At 58.0% G+C, this 14,591-nt stretch overlaps 2 protein-coding genes and 1 non-coding gene across 3 annotated transcripts; 1 reads left to right on the top strand and 2 right to left on the bottom strand.

Annotated features, from left to right (window-relative positions):
* On the bottom strand, positions 1,283 to 6,056 carry ELMO3 (engulfment and cell motility 3). Its single transcript, XM_003126932.4, is given in 21 exon segments — positions 1,283 to 1,596; positions 1,682 to 1,768; positions 1,849 to 1,931; positions 2,024 to 2,128; positions 2,211 to 2,323; positions 2,433 to 2,596; positions 2,696 to 2,832; positions 2,941 to 3,049; positions 3,150 to 3,251; positions 3,352 to 3,416; positions 3,419 to 3,482; positions 3,572 to 3,694; positions 3,780 to 3,830; positions 3,941 to 4,019; positions 4,321 to 4,472; positions 4,581 to 4,680; positions 4,766 to 4,935; positions 5,126 to 5,176; positions 5,379 to 5,451; positions 5,533 to 5,573; positions 5,707 to 6,056. Coding segments are annotated over 21 exon segments (2,160 nt in total). The 5' UTR covers positions 5,785 to 6,056; the 3' UTR covers positions 1,283 to 1,383.
* On the top strand, positions 2,835 to 2,914 carry MIR328 (microRNA 328). The gene has a single exon (NR_038569.1). It is a non-coding gene; the product is annotated as a microRNA 328 (primary transcript).
* E2F4 (E2F transcription factor 4) lies at positions 6,196 to 13,259 on the bottom strand. The gene is made up of 10 exons (XM_003126933.6): positions 13,061 to 13,259; positions 12,535 to 12,644; positions 12,233 to 12,394; positions 11,867 to 11,910; positions 11,068 to 11,129; positions 10,560 to 10,857; positions 9,862 to 10,062; positions 7,461 to 7,508; positions 7,207 to 7,251; positions 6,196 to 7,109 (listed from the first exon to the last, which is right to left on the bottom strand). Exons 1-10 carry the CDS (start codon positions 13,193 to 13,195, stop codon positions 6,994 to 6,996), a joined length of 1,221 nt encoding a protein of 406 aa, XP_003126981.3. The 5' UTR covers positions 13,196 to 13,259; the 3' UTR covers positions 6,196 to 6,993.

Raw genomic sequence — 14,591 nt, 5'->3', positions numbered from 1 at the left:
GCACTGAAGAATACAGGAGGGGTGTAGGTGTGTGTGTGTGTGTGTGTGTGTGTGTGTGTGTGTGTGTGATCACATCAGCTTCCTGTTTGAGAAAGCAGCTGGGGTAGGTGATATTGAAAAGACTGGAGGAGTAAGACAGGAGGCAGTAGGTCGGGAGGTTCTTGCCCAGATGATGGTGGCCTGAACAAGTGACCGGAGACACTGAGAAGAAAGAATCGATGGTATTAGGAGACTTGACTGCATTTGGGATCCCCCGCCCCCACATGCACCTTGAACCAAGAGGAGACTATTCCAGGTGTGAGGGAAGTCTGCACCCACGAGTGGGCATGTTGGCTCTGGATGCTCAAGTCAGAAGCATAGCTGGAGACGGGGAGCAAGAGCTCCCCCAGCACATTCTCCAAAGGGGGGCCCATAGCATCGGTTTTTAGGTAACATGCTGATGGTTAGCACTTAAGATATTTTCAGGAGGCATTGGGAAAGTCAGGTAGTGAGAGGCATGGAGGAGGTCAGAAGGTGGTAGCTGGCAGCTTCCAGCTCACCTGTGGGTCCTGTGGGTGGGTTTGCTCCTCTCTGTCTCCAAGGCTTGGGGTCCATGACCACAGCTTCTGAACCTGACCTCCAGCTGGGCCCAACACCCCCAGGGGTTCTGGTCTGTCCATGGTCCCCACCCATGCTCCTGCAGTTGGGTTTTAATGAGAACATGGGCTTCCTGCACTGAATACCCTCTTACCAGAGTCAGCCCACATCCACCCACGGGCCTGGGGGACATCTTTTGGAATCTTCAGTTTGCCTTCCAGCAGAAACGTCACATCTCTCCTTTCAAGCCTCTCCCCAGGGGAGCTCCATGACTCACAGAGGACACAAGGGTGGGGCCAAGCAGGGTTGAAGGCTGAGCTCAGACTGTTGGGAGCCTTCTGGAAACACAGTTCCCAGACCAGGCCGCTGTTAATGCTGCCCAGGAAGACATCCACTCAGGGAAATACCCCCTTCCCTGCCACCTTTCAACTGGCTGGCAGCCCCAGAACTCCCTCAGCTGGCACCTTCAGACTTTAGGCCACCGGGCTCGGCAGGCCTAGCACGGAGGGAAGCTGAGGACTCCTCTTGGAGAAAGCTAACAGGGCCAACCTTTTCCCCATGCTCCTTCAGACACTAGGCCCCCCAACTGGAGGGGCCCAGGTTTATGGCCCTGCGCTGTGGCCCTGGCCTGATGTCCACATCTCATTTGCCAGCTATGTGTGAAGGCAGGCTTGGCCTACAACATTCAGAGCTGGCTCGACACATATCCAAGAGCCAAGCAGACTTTATTTCTGCGGCAGCCTCTGCTGGTCAGGAAGCCTGTGCTTCTCTCCCTCCACCTTTTGTGACTCTTGGCCAACCTTACTGTCAAGGTTCAGCGATGCTGCAGTCATAGCAGAAGTTGAAGTTGGTGGGGGGCGGGGGGATGGGGGGTGGCTGCTCAGGGATGGGCACGTTCTCCAGCTCCAACAACCGCAACTTGGTCTCCATGGTCAGCAGCTGCTCCAGGTCCAGCCGTGTCTGCTCACTGCCCATGGGACTGCCCAGCAGGGCGCTCAGCCCGTCTGTCCACAAGTGGAACTGGGGACAGGCCGGCTCTGTGAGGGCCTGCCCGTCTCTCCCCCTGCCCGTCTGCCCGGCCTGCCCAGCCTGTCCAGACACTCACCTCCCGTTTGGATGGGGCGACGAAATTGAGGTAGGCCTCTTCCTCCCCATGGTCATAGCTGACCGAGAAAGCTAACTCACAGACGTCCTGGGGAAGCAAGGGAGCCAGGAGCCCTGAGCGGGGGGGCAGCGCGGGCAGGAGGGGCCCCTGGTCTCCACGGCACAAACCTTGTTCTGCTTCCCCGAGCCCTTCTCCCGGACGTGGGGGCAGTCTTTGCCTGTCAGTAGTGCCCTGATGTCGGCCACAGGGACTGTGGGAAGAAGGCTAGACTGACCCCGGGGACCCGAGGCGGCCCGGGGCGTGGGGCGGGCTGGTGTCTGCCGCCCACCCTGCCCTCCTTACGCTGCTCGGGCAGGCTCTCGGCAGCGGGTGGGCCGGCACCCTCCTCCACATCCCCGTACTGCAGCACCTTGTGGTTGGGGGACAGGCAGCAGAACCACAGCTTGTCTGTGGGCACAGAGATGTGGTGAGAGGGACGCTCCCTGACCCCAATCCAGCCGCCCTCTACCCCCGCTGCCCACGCAATGACCCTGGCGCCTCCGGCTGCTGATCTTGCGGAAGAGGGTCCCCTCGCAGAGGCGGAGCAAACGCTGTTGGCGGATCAGGCCCATGAGCTCTGGCTTCAGCTTCTCCCGCAGCTCCCTGGGTGGGGGAGGGGACTCGCTGACCAGGACCGACCCCGGTGAGGTCTGTGGGGCAGCACGGAACGCAAGGAGGGCGCTGGGACTGGGACCCATCCCCACCGACTCACAGAATGGGAGGGGCCAGCGTGCCTTCCTGGTGCAGCCGCTCCGTCTGCCGCAGCCGCAGCACCTCCCCGTAGGTGAGGGCATTCACCTTGGTTCGGAAGAGCTCCAGGGAGCTGGGCTTCAGGGCCAGGGTGCGGGCCAGCTGTTCCCGCACCACCTGCATGACCTGGGGTCACCCCAAGCTAGCTCAGGGCCTGAGGTCTGAGCCCCAGCACCCAACAGGCCCCTGGCCTGGCCCAGGTCTCCCTGCTCCTGCCCCACACACCTTGTCAAAGTCCTCCTGAGTGGCCCGCATCTCCTTCCAGGTCTTATTCAGCAGCTGGATGCTCACACAGAAGAGCTCATGGAAGCTCTGGTCTTGGCCGAAGAACATAGGTGAAAAGTCCTGGGCTGTTTCGGAGCCTGGAGCGGGGGGGCAGGAGGGGCTCAGGGAGAAAGTGTGTGCCGCCCCTGGCCCTCTCTGCCCTTCCGTCCCCCGTTCCTGGACACGCTGTGCCCGGTGCTACTCACAGGGCTCCCCAACGCGGAGCAGCTCACACAGCAGCACCGTCAACTGGATGCTGCTCCGAGCAAAGGGACACTCGTGCTTGTCCTCACGGCTGCTGTTCTCCAGCACAAACTGGGTGGTGGGAGCACAGGATGGGGGGAGTCACGACGAAGCCCATGGAGACCTGGCCCGGGGGGCGTCCTGCTATTTTGCCCCGCAGCCCATCACTGACCCGGCTGTAGGCACTGGGTGCGTGTCTGGAGAAGTAGAGCATGTTGTCCAGGGCCAGCAGGCCAGGGGGCACCCGCTCCAGGTCCTGCGCGGGGTTGCTGTTCTGGGAAGGGGGACAGGCAGCTCAGGAGGGCCCCTGGCCCTCTGGAACAACACCAGCCCCGCTTGAGGCTGGGGCAGGGAGCTGTGTAGGGGTCACTCACTGAGAAGCCCAGTTTGCGGAACTCGCGGGCACAGAGGGAACGGCGACGATCAGCACTCAGCCCGAGCCCAGGGACTCCCCCTCCGGCTCAAAGGCAGCCTGGCGCAAGGCCTGCAGCTGCTCCCGCTGCTCCTGGGGTCATTGTGGGAGGGGTGTTAAGACTGAACATTCAGGGCCAAGCTCCAGCCATCCCCAGCCCTGTGCACCCCAAAGGCACCCACCTGGCTGTAGGGGTCCAGTGGCGTCCGCATGCGCGGCTCCAGCAGCCCCAGTGTAAGGGCCTGCAGTACGTACAGGTGGTGAGCCATCTCGTCGCCCAGTGGCGTTGCGCTGTGGATGATGTTCTGGAGGAGAGCCAGTCCACAGGTGTGAGTGTGGGTCCACGGAGAGAGGAGTGGGCAAGGGTCTGCCTGGCCTGGTCCTTCCTACCTTGTAGATGAACTGGCGAAGGTTTCTCTGCCACAGGTAGTCGAGCATGTGCTAAGGTGGGTGGGAAGGGGTTTCAGGTGATTAAGCTCCACCATGAGCACCCATCCTGGAGGCCAGCTGTGGAGCACAGAGCCACTAGCAGCCGCTGGATGAACACCCACCTTACGTTCAGCAGGGCTGGCTCCCTGCAGCAAAGCTGTCAGCAGTGCCATGGCCTTGGTTTGCAGCTGCTGGTTCATCCTGGAACAAGAAGAGGGCTCGGCTAGGAGTTCCCCCTCTGGCTCGGTGGGTTAAGAATCCAACGGCAGCAGCTTGGGTTGCTGCGGAGGCACAGTTTCCACCCCCAGGCTGGTGCAGTGGGTTAAAGGATCCAGCACTGCGGCAGCTGGGGCATGGGGTGTAGCTGCAGTTTGGATTCAATCCCTGGCCTGGGAACGTCCATATGCTTCAGGTACCCACCCCCACCAAAAAAGAGGCCTCAGCTGGCCATCCAGGGTCCAGCCCTGCTCCCCTCATCTGTACCCCACTTCTAGACACTTACACCTGTAGGTGCACCAGCAGCCTATCCAGTGGCACCTCACTCTTGACCAGCTGGCCCAGGGCAGGGCTGCTCAAGGTGACACTCTCTAGCAACCCCAGGGCCAGGGGCTGCACAGATGCATCCATCAGGTTCATGTTCACATAGCACACCACCTGTAAGAGGAGCAGAAGTTGTCACCACCTCATCACCATGGATGGCCAGACCCTGACACCATGCCACTGCCCCACTCCCACCTGCTGCCTCTAGAAAAACCCACCCACCTTCCTAACAAAGGGGATGCTGAGCGTCTCCCAGGACACCACGCCATGCTCCATGAGTTCCAAGAAGGCCCTCAGTGCAAGGGCTAGCAACTCCCCTAGGCTGAGGGGACATCTGGGGCTGAGCAGGGCCAGACCAGGACCACCAGCCCCACCATGTCCACCACCCACCACAGCCCTGGGCTCACTCATCCCCATCCTCAATGATGGTGCCTATTCTCTGAAGCCCATCACGGCTGATGACCTCCCGGGCAAAGGTCATGTCTGGGGCCAGCACGACGAGATGCCGCAGGGCTTCCCGGCGCCCTTCAGGACTCTCACTCTGCAGGCCACCTAAAAGCCGCTCAGCCTCAAGGTCCTGGCAGGGGTGGGAGCAAGAGCAGAGGTGAGGAGGGAAGGAGTGGGAACCGGGGATGTGGGGAACTCAGGTGTCCACTAGGTGGGGCACTGCTGGGCTGGAGCCAGGGCTGGGGCCTCCAGACCTAGGGCAGAGGTGTAGGTGGGCAGAAAAGGGCAGAGCAGAGGGGCAGGGGCAGGAGGGGCATTACTGGGGCTGTGCTGAGGCATAGGATACTGCCATTCTTGATCTCCATGCGGTTCTGGAAAAGATGGCAGAAAATAGACGTCAGGAAGGGCTCTGAGAATTGGTTAATTAGTGTTGTTGAGGAGGGAGGATTTGGGAGTCAGTAAAAGAAAGAGGAGGTTCCAGATAGGAGGACGATAATTCTGAGGAGTCAGGGCCAGGTGGGTTAGAAGGGGTCGCAGAGTGGAATGTGGGGCAGAGGAGGAGAGGGGACTCACGTTCTCAGTGATGTATCTCCCGTGCCCATCAGCAAATTGCAGGGCATAGCGCTCAGAGTGAGGCAGGTTCCACCTGCGGGCAGCAGAGGCTCAGCGAGGCGGGAAGGGCGCCCCCTCCCCACCCCCGCCCTCCGCCCCGCAGGCCCACACTCACGCCTCGCACACCTCCTTCAGCACGGCGGCCAGGGGTTTCGCCTGCAAGGAGAACCGGGCGGGAGTGGGGAGGAGTTGGGGAGGAGCCTGGGGGAGGGGTGGAGTGGGCCGTTTGAGGGGAAGGGGGCGCCCCGGAGTTAGGTGGGGTGGGGGGAGGACAGACAGGCCCGGCGACCTGGTCCAGCTGGATGAGCTGCGGGATGGCCTCACGCATCTGGACGGCGATCTTCACCACATTCCGCGAGGGTGCCATGGTCTAGCCGAGGTGGGGGCCCCCTGTACTTTCCAGATGTGCAACCTCCCGGCCGAGGGCACACCTGGTCTGGGTGCCCTGAGCACGAAGGCGGTCCTCAGTCCGAGGCTTGGCTCCCGGGGCCCGCTCTTAAGAGCCCAGGCTCCTACTCCTGACAAGGCGCGGCGGCCTTCCCAAGGGAGCCAGAGCCGAGGCCAGTTCCGGGTTGGAGTCCGGGGGTAGGAGGGTAGGAGGGCGCCGGCCCCGCCCCGCCCCGCCAAGGCGGCCCGTCCCGCCCCAAGGTGCGGCAGGTGGGGGTGGGGAGAGCTGTCAGCACAGCCACGCCTCCTCTCCCAGAAGGGTGACCCGCCCAGTCCCAGTCCCGATCCAGCAGAGTCCCAGGGCGGGGCTCCGAAAGAACCAGATCAGAGATAGCCTTAGGCACGGTCTTTATTCACTTGGACACTGTACAAATATTACAATTTCCTTTTGCTGCAAAAAGTATAAAAATAATCTTTATATAGGAATCCATTTGTTACTGCAAATCTTTCTAAATCTCTGCAAATGGCTCTAACAGGGTAAATGAATAAACAAGAGGGTGGCTGGGGGCAGACGGAGATTCGGCCAATCCTCAGGGACTCACTCGCCCAGATTCCCAGCTAGAGCTCTCTGCTCCTTCCTGTTGGCAGCCCTACCACCACCTACAGGTCCTCAGGGCCAGGGGCCCAGCAGAAGGGGGCACACGAGAGGACCAGGAGAGCTGTATGACTGCGTGTGGGCAGAAGCGAAGGAGGCTGGGTGGTGCTGGCAAGTACCCCATGCTTCCTCCTGGAGGGGACAGGGGCTGACAGGTACCGGACAGTGGGGCTGGACAAGCTGCCCTATGAGGGTGATGGAGGGTCCTCGGTTCTGTGCCACTGGGTGGCAGCTGAGCCTCAACTCTGGGAGGGCCCAGGGAGGGTACTAGGTAGGGGAAGGCTCCAAAACAGGAGAGGCAAACACTTTGGCTCCACGTGGAGTGGGCTAAGCCCCTTACCCCTGCTCTGCCAGCACCGTACAGGTGTTGGTGCAGGAGTAGGACTTGTGGCCAGAACTGTGCAGTGAGGGAAGTCTGGGGAAGCCAGGAGTCTGCGGCTCTCAAGCTGTGTAGGGATGGGGTCGGGGAGGTCCCCAGGCAGCCCCCAGGTCAGACAGTCTGTGTCCCAGCCACAAAGGGCATGCCCTTGTCAGTCAGAGGTTGAGAACAGGCACATCAAAGAGGTCACAGACACCTTCACTCTCGTCCAGGTTGTAGATGTAATCGTGGTCTCCAGGGGGTGGAGAAAGGCGGAGGAGGGGTGCAAACACTGCGGAGAGGGACAGGCTGAGGCCCCAGAGCCAAGATCCCACTCAGGAGCCACCCAAACCCTGCCCACACTCACCCCCACCTTCCTGGGCACCTACCTTCTGAGGACATCAGCTCCTCCAAGAGCTCTGAGTTCATGCACTCTGGGGGTGGAGGGAGAGCGCAGTTACATCCTGGCTCCCACCTCTCCACCCGCCAAAGCCCATGAAGGGGACCACCCAGCCATCAGGAACGTTACCCTTTGCCCAGGTACCAAACACAAGCATAAGGTCCTCAGAAGGGCAAGAAAAGAGCCCTAAGACCCAATGAGCTGTACCCCTCACCCCAGCCCCAGGGAGGAACACAGCCCTACCTCGCGTGGGATCAAAGATTTCTGACAGCTCTTTGGGGAGTTCCAGGACTGAAAGACAAGAAAGCCACTCTCAAAGCACAGAGGGCCAGCCAGGTCCCACTCTAGCCCCCGCTTCCCCAGATTCCACACCACCCACCTGGGGGTCCACACAGCTCAGACATAGGTCTTGCACCAGGCCAAGCTGGTCCCCCCAGACTGTAATTCCTCAGTGCCGAGCCCAGGGTGCCAAAGGCCCAGGGGAGGCAGCTGGCACTGCCCCTTCCAACTCCGCAGTTCTGCTGAAAGGCAGTACATCCTCTCCCTTTCTGGGCTCAGTGTGCACACCCCGGCTGACGGAGGACACTCTGTCTGAGGGAAGATAACCTGTCCACCCTGACCTGGCTAATAAGCACCTCTTTGGTGCCGGGCTCAGAGACCACACCCCAGGCCACATCTGGCAAAGGAGAAGGTGCTCTTCAAAAGGGGACAGTGCTACAGGGTGACAACATGGCTCCAAAGGTCTGACCAGGAGGATGCACATGGGAAACGGGAAAGAAGCGCTGGAGCTGGATTTCACATGCCAGTTTAAGGGCTCTGGTTTTATCCACCAGACCTTAGGAAGCTGTTAAAGGTACTTTTGTAACAAAGAAACACCGCAGTCAAGCTGTTTGTGACAGATCCTTGTTGGAGTAAAAATGATGCTGAGGGACTTAGGAGAGCGGTGGCTGCAGTGATCCTGAATGCTGAGGATACAGGAGGCCATCAATGGGGGTGTCTGGGAGAAAACTCATTAGCTGATGTGGGATGGGGGGAAAGAGAAGGACAGAGGAGGAGACAGAGTTGAGGTGACACCCAAGTGTCAGGCCTGGGTGGCTAGAGCCAATGGTCGAGTACGCACAGAGGTGGAAAAGCAAGTTTCGGTTCATTGCAGCTCTATTCACATCAGCCAAGACATGGAAACAACCCAAATGTCCATCGACAGATGATTGGATTAAGAAGACATGGTACTTATACACAATGGAATACTACTCAGCCATCAAAAAGAACAAAATAATACCATTTGCAGCAACATGGATGGAACTAGAGATGCATACTAAGTGAAGTAAGTCAGAAAGACAAATACCATACGATATCATATATCTGGAATCTAATGAGCAGTACAAATGAAATTTTTCCACAGAAAAGAAATTCACGGACTTGGAGAACAGACTTGTGGTTGCCAAGGGGGAGGGGGAGGGAGTGGAATGGACTGGGAATTTGGGGTTAACAGATGCAAACTATTGCCTTTGGAACGGATAAGCAATGAGATCCTGCTGTATGGCACTGGGAACTATGTCTGGTCACTTATGATGGAGCATGACAATGTGAGAAAAAAGAATGTATACATCTAAGAGTGACTGGGTCACCTTGCTGCACAGTAGAAAACTGAGAGAACACTCCCAATCAGCTATAATGGAAAAAATAAAAATCAGTATTAAAAAAAAAAGGAAAAGAAAAGCGAGTTTCGGCTGAGCACACATGGGAGTGAGGTGCCTGTCGGCTGTGCACAGGAAGGCACGTGGACACAGGAAGTAAAGTTTTTAGGCAAGAAACCTATACACAGATGCTGGGAATCCATCTACTCAGAACTGGGGCCTTCCAGAGGGATGGACTCTGAGAAGCCAGATTTAAAGGAATGCCAGAGAGAAGTTACAAGAAGAAGCCAGTTAGGAGCCAAGAACCAAGAGCTGACATCATAAATGGCAAAGGCGAAAAGGCACATCAAGACAGAGCAAGAGAGCACCAGAGCAAATCAGCCCCAAAACCCGCCAGCACTGGCCATCAGGACTAGCAGCACTGGCGTGGCAGGGGGGGTGGGGGTCCTGACTGCTGCATCCTCCAGCTGACTGGGGGACCTGGATATGGGACAGAGTGGAGATAACTTTTTCAGGAAGTCCAGACAGAGAGGATACAGGGAAGATAAGAGAGGGGGACACAGGGGACAGACACTGTGTCATTTAATGAGGGAGACTTAGTGGTGCTTGTGGGCCTAAGGGGAATGAGTCCTGGAAAAAGCACTCAAGTCACAAGATGGAAAGGAGACACCAGGCAGATGGCATTCCCATTCTGAAGAAGACACTGCCCACCTGTGGGGCCTGAGGCCACATTGCAGCCCTTTCCCCAGGAGAGTGCTCACGCTGTCCTGAGTCCTGGAGGTGGTAGACAGGGCTTGGGGAGGGCCAGGGCGTTCTGGGTCAGCCCAGGAAGCGGGCAGAGGGGCGCTCTGGCTGGCAGAGTTCTGGTGGATGGCAGGGGGTTGGCTGTGGGGCCAGCCAGCTTTGGCTGAGGAGTTAGGAGAGCTGCGTTCCAGGCCCAGTTCTGTTTCTGACCTAGGACTGTCTGAGGCTGGGTTCTCCCTGCTCCCAAGGGGACAAGTACTCACCGCCTGTGGGGTCTGCCTTGATGGGCTCAAAGGAGGTAGAAGGGTTGGGTCCGGATGAACTGCTATTGCTGCTGCTGCTGCTGCTGCTGCTGTCCAACAGGGCAGAGGACTGCAGCGGCCGGGTATCCAGCGCTGTCGGGCCCAGTGGGAGGGAGCCCAGCTCACCACTGTCCTTGCTATCAGTTCCAGGGCCACCACTCACTGCAACCACACACCCCAAACCCAGTCACTTGGGAACAGGAAGCAGGATATCGAAGCTGGCTGTTCTAGAACCCACAGCCAAGATGACTATAGCCCTGGTTCCTGGGCCCAAGGAGAATTAGGCACTGCCAACCACTCCCAGGAAAGTAACATCAAAAATCTCACTGAAGAAGACAGAGGCGTGAGTCCTGCAGGAAGGAGACTCATGGACATGGCCACTGTGATCACACTTCAAGAGGGGATGCCAGGTCAAGTGAGACGTTGGCAGATCTGGGGGGAAACTGCCAGCACTAATGCCCTTTCGCATAGTCAGAACTTCCCTGTTATAAAGGGTTCATTCGCAGCACTAGTGAGGAGAGGCCAGTGCGTGGGGTGAGGGCAGGGAGAGACAACCTGCCCCAGAGTCTCCTCCAATCTAGAAGGACATTCTGTCACACAGAGGTATTGCCTCCAGGGCCCCAGAAATCACCCTGTCACCAACTACCCATGTGCCTCACCTGTGATCTCAGCTGCTGGACCGGCCACCCCCTGGGCCTCAGTGCTGCCGGAGGAAGGGGTCGAGGTGGTCACCTGGGGACTGCTTGGCCGTGAGGCATCCTGGGGCTGGGCCAGGGCAGGCTTGGGCAGAGGGGGAGGGGTAGAGACAGCAGGTGGGCTCTGGAGCAGATCTTCAGGTGGCGGCACAGGCACCGCCACGGGTGGTGAGCTCCATGCCTCCTTGTTCACCAGCAGCACCTCGATGGGACCACTTACACTCTTCAGGTGAATCTGGTATTTCTTCTGCCCATTGAGGCCCTGGAGGTGGGGGTGCGGGATGGAGGAGAGATGGAACTGGAAGCAGGCTTGGCTCCTGCTGAGCCAGTGTCCTCTCCCACCCCAGGTTGCCGTTCTCCTAGATAACCTCAAACCCCAGGCCTCCCCCTACCGACCCCACCCGGGACTTATCGGGCTCTGCAGCCAGCACCCGCCCTCAATCCACCCCGCCTGACTGTGCTGAGCACCCACCTCTGGGATGGGCACCTCCAGGCTGGTGCCTGATGGGGCCCGGATGGCCAGGAGGGTGTCTCCTGGAATGACAAGGAGGATGGGTCAAGATCCACCGGCTCAATCTGAGCTGAGAAGGGGGTACCTGTCCCTTGAAGCAGGGAAGGAGATCATGGGCTTGGAGGGGCTGCACAGTAGGCTTCACTCACCCCCTACCATGAGAGGGCAAAGAACTAAAGCTTTTCTCCTCCTAAGAGTCCAAAGGTCAATAACCAGAAAATCTGGGTTCAGACATGGGCATCTATCTGAAGGATGCTCGAAGGATTGCTGGCCATGGGCATCTCACTCGAATGATGGGGTTGCTCCTTACACAGAGATATTCTAGTCAAGGCCAATGTCCCTTGCCCAGAACCAGCCTGGAAGATGCAAGACTGAGAAGGAACAGTTCCTGTAGCTACAATGCATCTAAACTAACTCTAGGTTGGAAGTGGGCACCCTTGTCCCCTGCAGACAGGCATGCATGTGTATGTGCACATTTCCCCTTGTGTGCTTTGTCACACCTGAGAAGCCAAATGTAGGGGACAGTGTAGATGGAAGCTGACCCAGGACCCAGTCCAGGGTTCTTGAACCCTCTCAGTGTGGTTAGCTTCCACAGAGTCCCAGCAGCCCTCAAACCCAGGACTTACCCTGTCTGATTCGTCTTTGGGCAGGCCCAGAAACCCACTTAAGAGACAAAAATCTCCTTGGGCAATAAGGGCACTACTCAGGGCTGTGGCTCAGCCCAGCCACCCCCATCTCCCCCCACCCAGGCTCTGCTCACCAGCAAAGCATCTGCAGATGTCCTCATGAGTCACGTAGGCCAAGGTGTGGGGGTTAAGGAGAACAGCTGATGCCCTGCCTATGGCAACAGATAGGAGACCACGGAGAAGACCCAGCTCTTGCGGAGAGGTCTGACAAACATGCCCTTAAGGAAAGTCCTGAGGCCTGGGGTCTACATGAGAAGGGATCACAGGCCATGACTGGTAGGGGAGAAGCTCTGAGGAGGGAGCCCGAGGCTGAGGCCTGACCAGAAGTTGAAGGACCATCCTCCCAAGAGGGATGGGGCCTAGGGGACCACAGAGCAAACCCAACTGGACTAGAGGGCTCCCTGCCCACCCCCCCAGAGCAGGGACCGCCAGGAGGATATCAGCTGTTCTGCACGTCCTCTGTGACGTTCCGGATGCTCTGCTGCACCCACACCTTGTGTTGGTCTAGTTCTTGCTCCCGCTGCTGCAGCTCCTCGATCTCTGCCTTGAGCTCAATCAACTTGTCCGCAATTTCCCGTGTATTGCAGCCAGGCCCCACACCCCTGAGCCCAGGGAGTGGAGCTGAGAGGGGCTGCCAGGAACTCTGGGTCCCATGGCCCCTGCTCTCTCCTCACCCTCCACCCCACACCCTTGACACTTTTGGGTAGGAGGTCTCACTGCCCTCCCAGGTGCCCCCACTCACTTCCACTGGATGCTATTCTTGGATTTTTTCTCGATCAGCCCGATACCTTCCAGCACGTTAGTAATGTCATAAATCCGTCGCTTCTGGCGCACAGCTAGGGTGTCAGCTGCCTGGCAGGCAAAAGATAGTGGGGAATGCTCAGCCCCACTCTCAGGTGAGACATGGTCTGGAGTAGTCTGGAAAGGGGGTGATCTGGATTCTAACCCTCCTCCCAGGCACTAGAGCAGCTCAGGACTGCGGGGCGGGAAGAGGCCTGGCGCAGCCTGAGTTGATGTTCTGATGCTCCTCTCCCTACACCTGCCGGGGAGGGCCACGAGGACCAGAACCTGCAGCCCCAAGTCTGGCATACAGCTGACACCCAATGGCCTCGGCCGAATGAATGAAACAGCTCCCGGCCTCCCTCCTGTGAGGAAGCACATGTATGGCGGCCTGCTCTGATGGCTCAGCTGGCCCGCCTCGGGGGTTCCCGCTACCGGCCTAGGCCTGGTCCACTATCCCCCCTGTCGCCCCTTGGCCCGGGCCGCACCAGCTTGAGGTCAAGCACGCCGTCCTTGGCTTCCTGCAGAAGCGACACGAACTTGGTAGTGAGAAGTCCCAAGCTCTTCTCGTGCCGGCTTGGGGTGCCTGGGGGCGGCGGCGCCTGTGGCCCGGCCTCCGCCATCGCGCCCGCCCGCCGCCTCCCCTCAGCCAGGCCAGGCCAGGCCGGCGCCGCCGCCACTTCCGCTTCCGTTCCTGGCCGCCCGGCCGCCGGCGCCAGCGTCGCTGTTTCCGCTTCCGCCCCGCGCCCTCCCAGGGAATCCCACACAATTCCTCTATGCGGAAACGGCCGAAAAATTTCGGGGACCATCAACAAATATCCAACCGCCGAAGAGGACGAAAATCAGCCCGGGATCCTGGGAGACAAACCTCCCAGGATGTGGAGTCTTGAAGAAGGATATGGAGGAAGTCGTTGGGCAGCCCTGGCAGTAGAGACGAGGGAGTCACCAGAACCTTCCTAGCTAGCCAACCTGCTCCTGCTCTCCTAATTTAGCCTCAACCCCCATCTCAGGAAAGGAGCCCATGATGCCTGATGAACCCAATGTGTTTTCCCAAACCTGCTCCTAATGGCTGCCGCACTGTCTTGGATCACCCACCCTATTCCTGTGCTTCACGTCCTGCCAAAGAGCAAACACTAAATACATCTAACTTGTCCACTTGTCTCCATCACCACTCTTTCCCTGAACCCAGCCTCAACTTTCTCTCATCTCCACATTGCAGTGCTTGGATGCCATGGAATTATAACCATTTTTCAACGAAGGCAAACATGTTTACCTATGTGTAAATATACGTAAAGTATTTAGTTCCTGGCATGTGGACAAATTATGTTTGCTAGTATCAATTTGTTTTTGTTTTTGTTTTTCAGCTGTGCCTGTGGCATATGGAAGTTCTCAGGACTAGGGGTTGAATCTGAGCCACAGCTGCCAGCCTACACCACAGCCACAGCAATACCAGATCCTTAACCCACTGAGCAAGGCCAGGGATTGAACCTGCATCCTTGCGGACACTATGTCAAGTTCTTAACCCACTGAGCCACAAGGGGAACTCCTCAATTTGTTATTTATTGATTTGGCCACGCCCATGCCATGCAGAAGTTCTAGGGCCAGGGCTCTAACCCATGCACAGCAGTGACAACCACAACAGTGACAGGGCCAGATCTTTAACCCACTGAGCTGCTAGGGAATTCCTCACTGTGTTATTTTTAACACTGTCATTGTTTATTTTAGGTCAAGTACTTCTGGAAATAGCCTTTGAGAAAGGGATCTGCCTGCAGGAAGTTTGAGTATCCACACCTGTAATGGAGAAAGACAGGCAGAATCGGGCTGAGAGGAGAATTAAAGTGCAATATAGCTAGAATAGGAGACTCGGCCTATCCTAATAGGAGATCTGAAACTGGGGTGAGCTTTCTAAAGCGTTCCAAGGCAAAGTACTCAGCCTTTATACCCTAACACTGATGGAGAGACTCAGCTGTGAGACCTCCGCAGCCTACCTTCCTGACAACTAGGTGAACAAGTCTCTGT

This window comes from Sus scrofa, chromosome 6 (assembly GCF_000003025.6).
Source record: "Sus scrofa isolate TJ Tabasco breed Duroc chromosome 6, Sscrofa11.1, whole genome shotgun sequence".
Classification (NCBI taxonomy): Eukaryota; Metazoa; Chordata; class Mammalia; order Artiodactyla; family Suidae; genus Sus; species Sus scrofa.
This window is presented reverse-complemented; position numbering and strand designations above follow the sequence as displayed.

Coding starts and splice junctions, on each gene's coding strand:
- E2F4 (XM_003126933.6), bottom strand. CDS start 13,195: ATGGCGGAGGCCGGGCCACAGGCGCCGCCGCCCCCAGGCACCCCAAGC. Junction 11,911..12,232: donor GAGGACGTGCAGAACAGCTG/ATATCCTCCTGG, acceptor TAACCCCCACAC/CTTGGCCTACGTGACTCATG. Junction 7,110..7,206: donor GGAGCTGATGTCCTCAGAAG/GTAGGTGCCCAG, acceptor CCCTCTCCGCAG/TGTTTGCACCCCTCCTCCGC.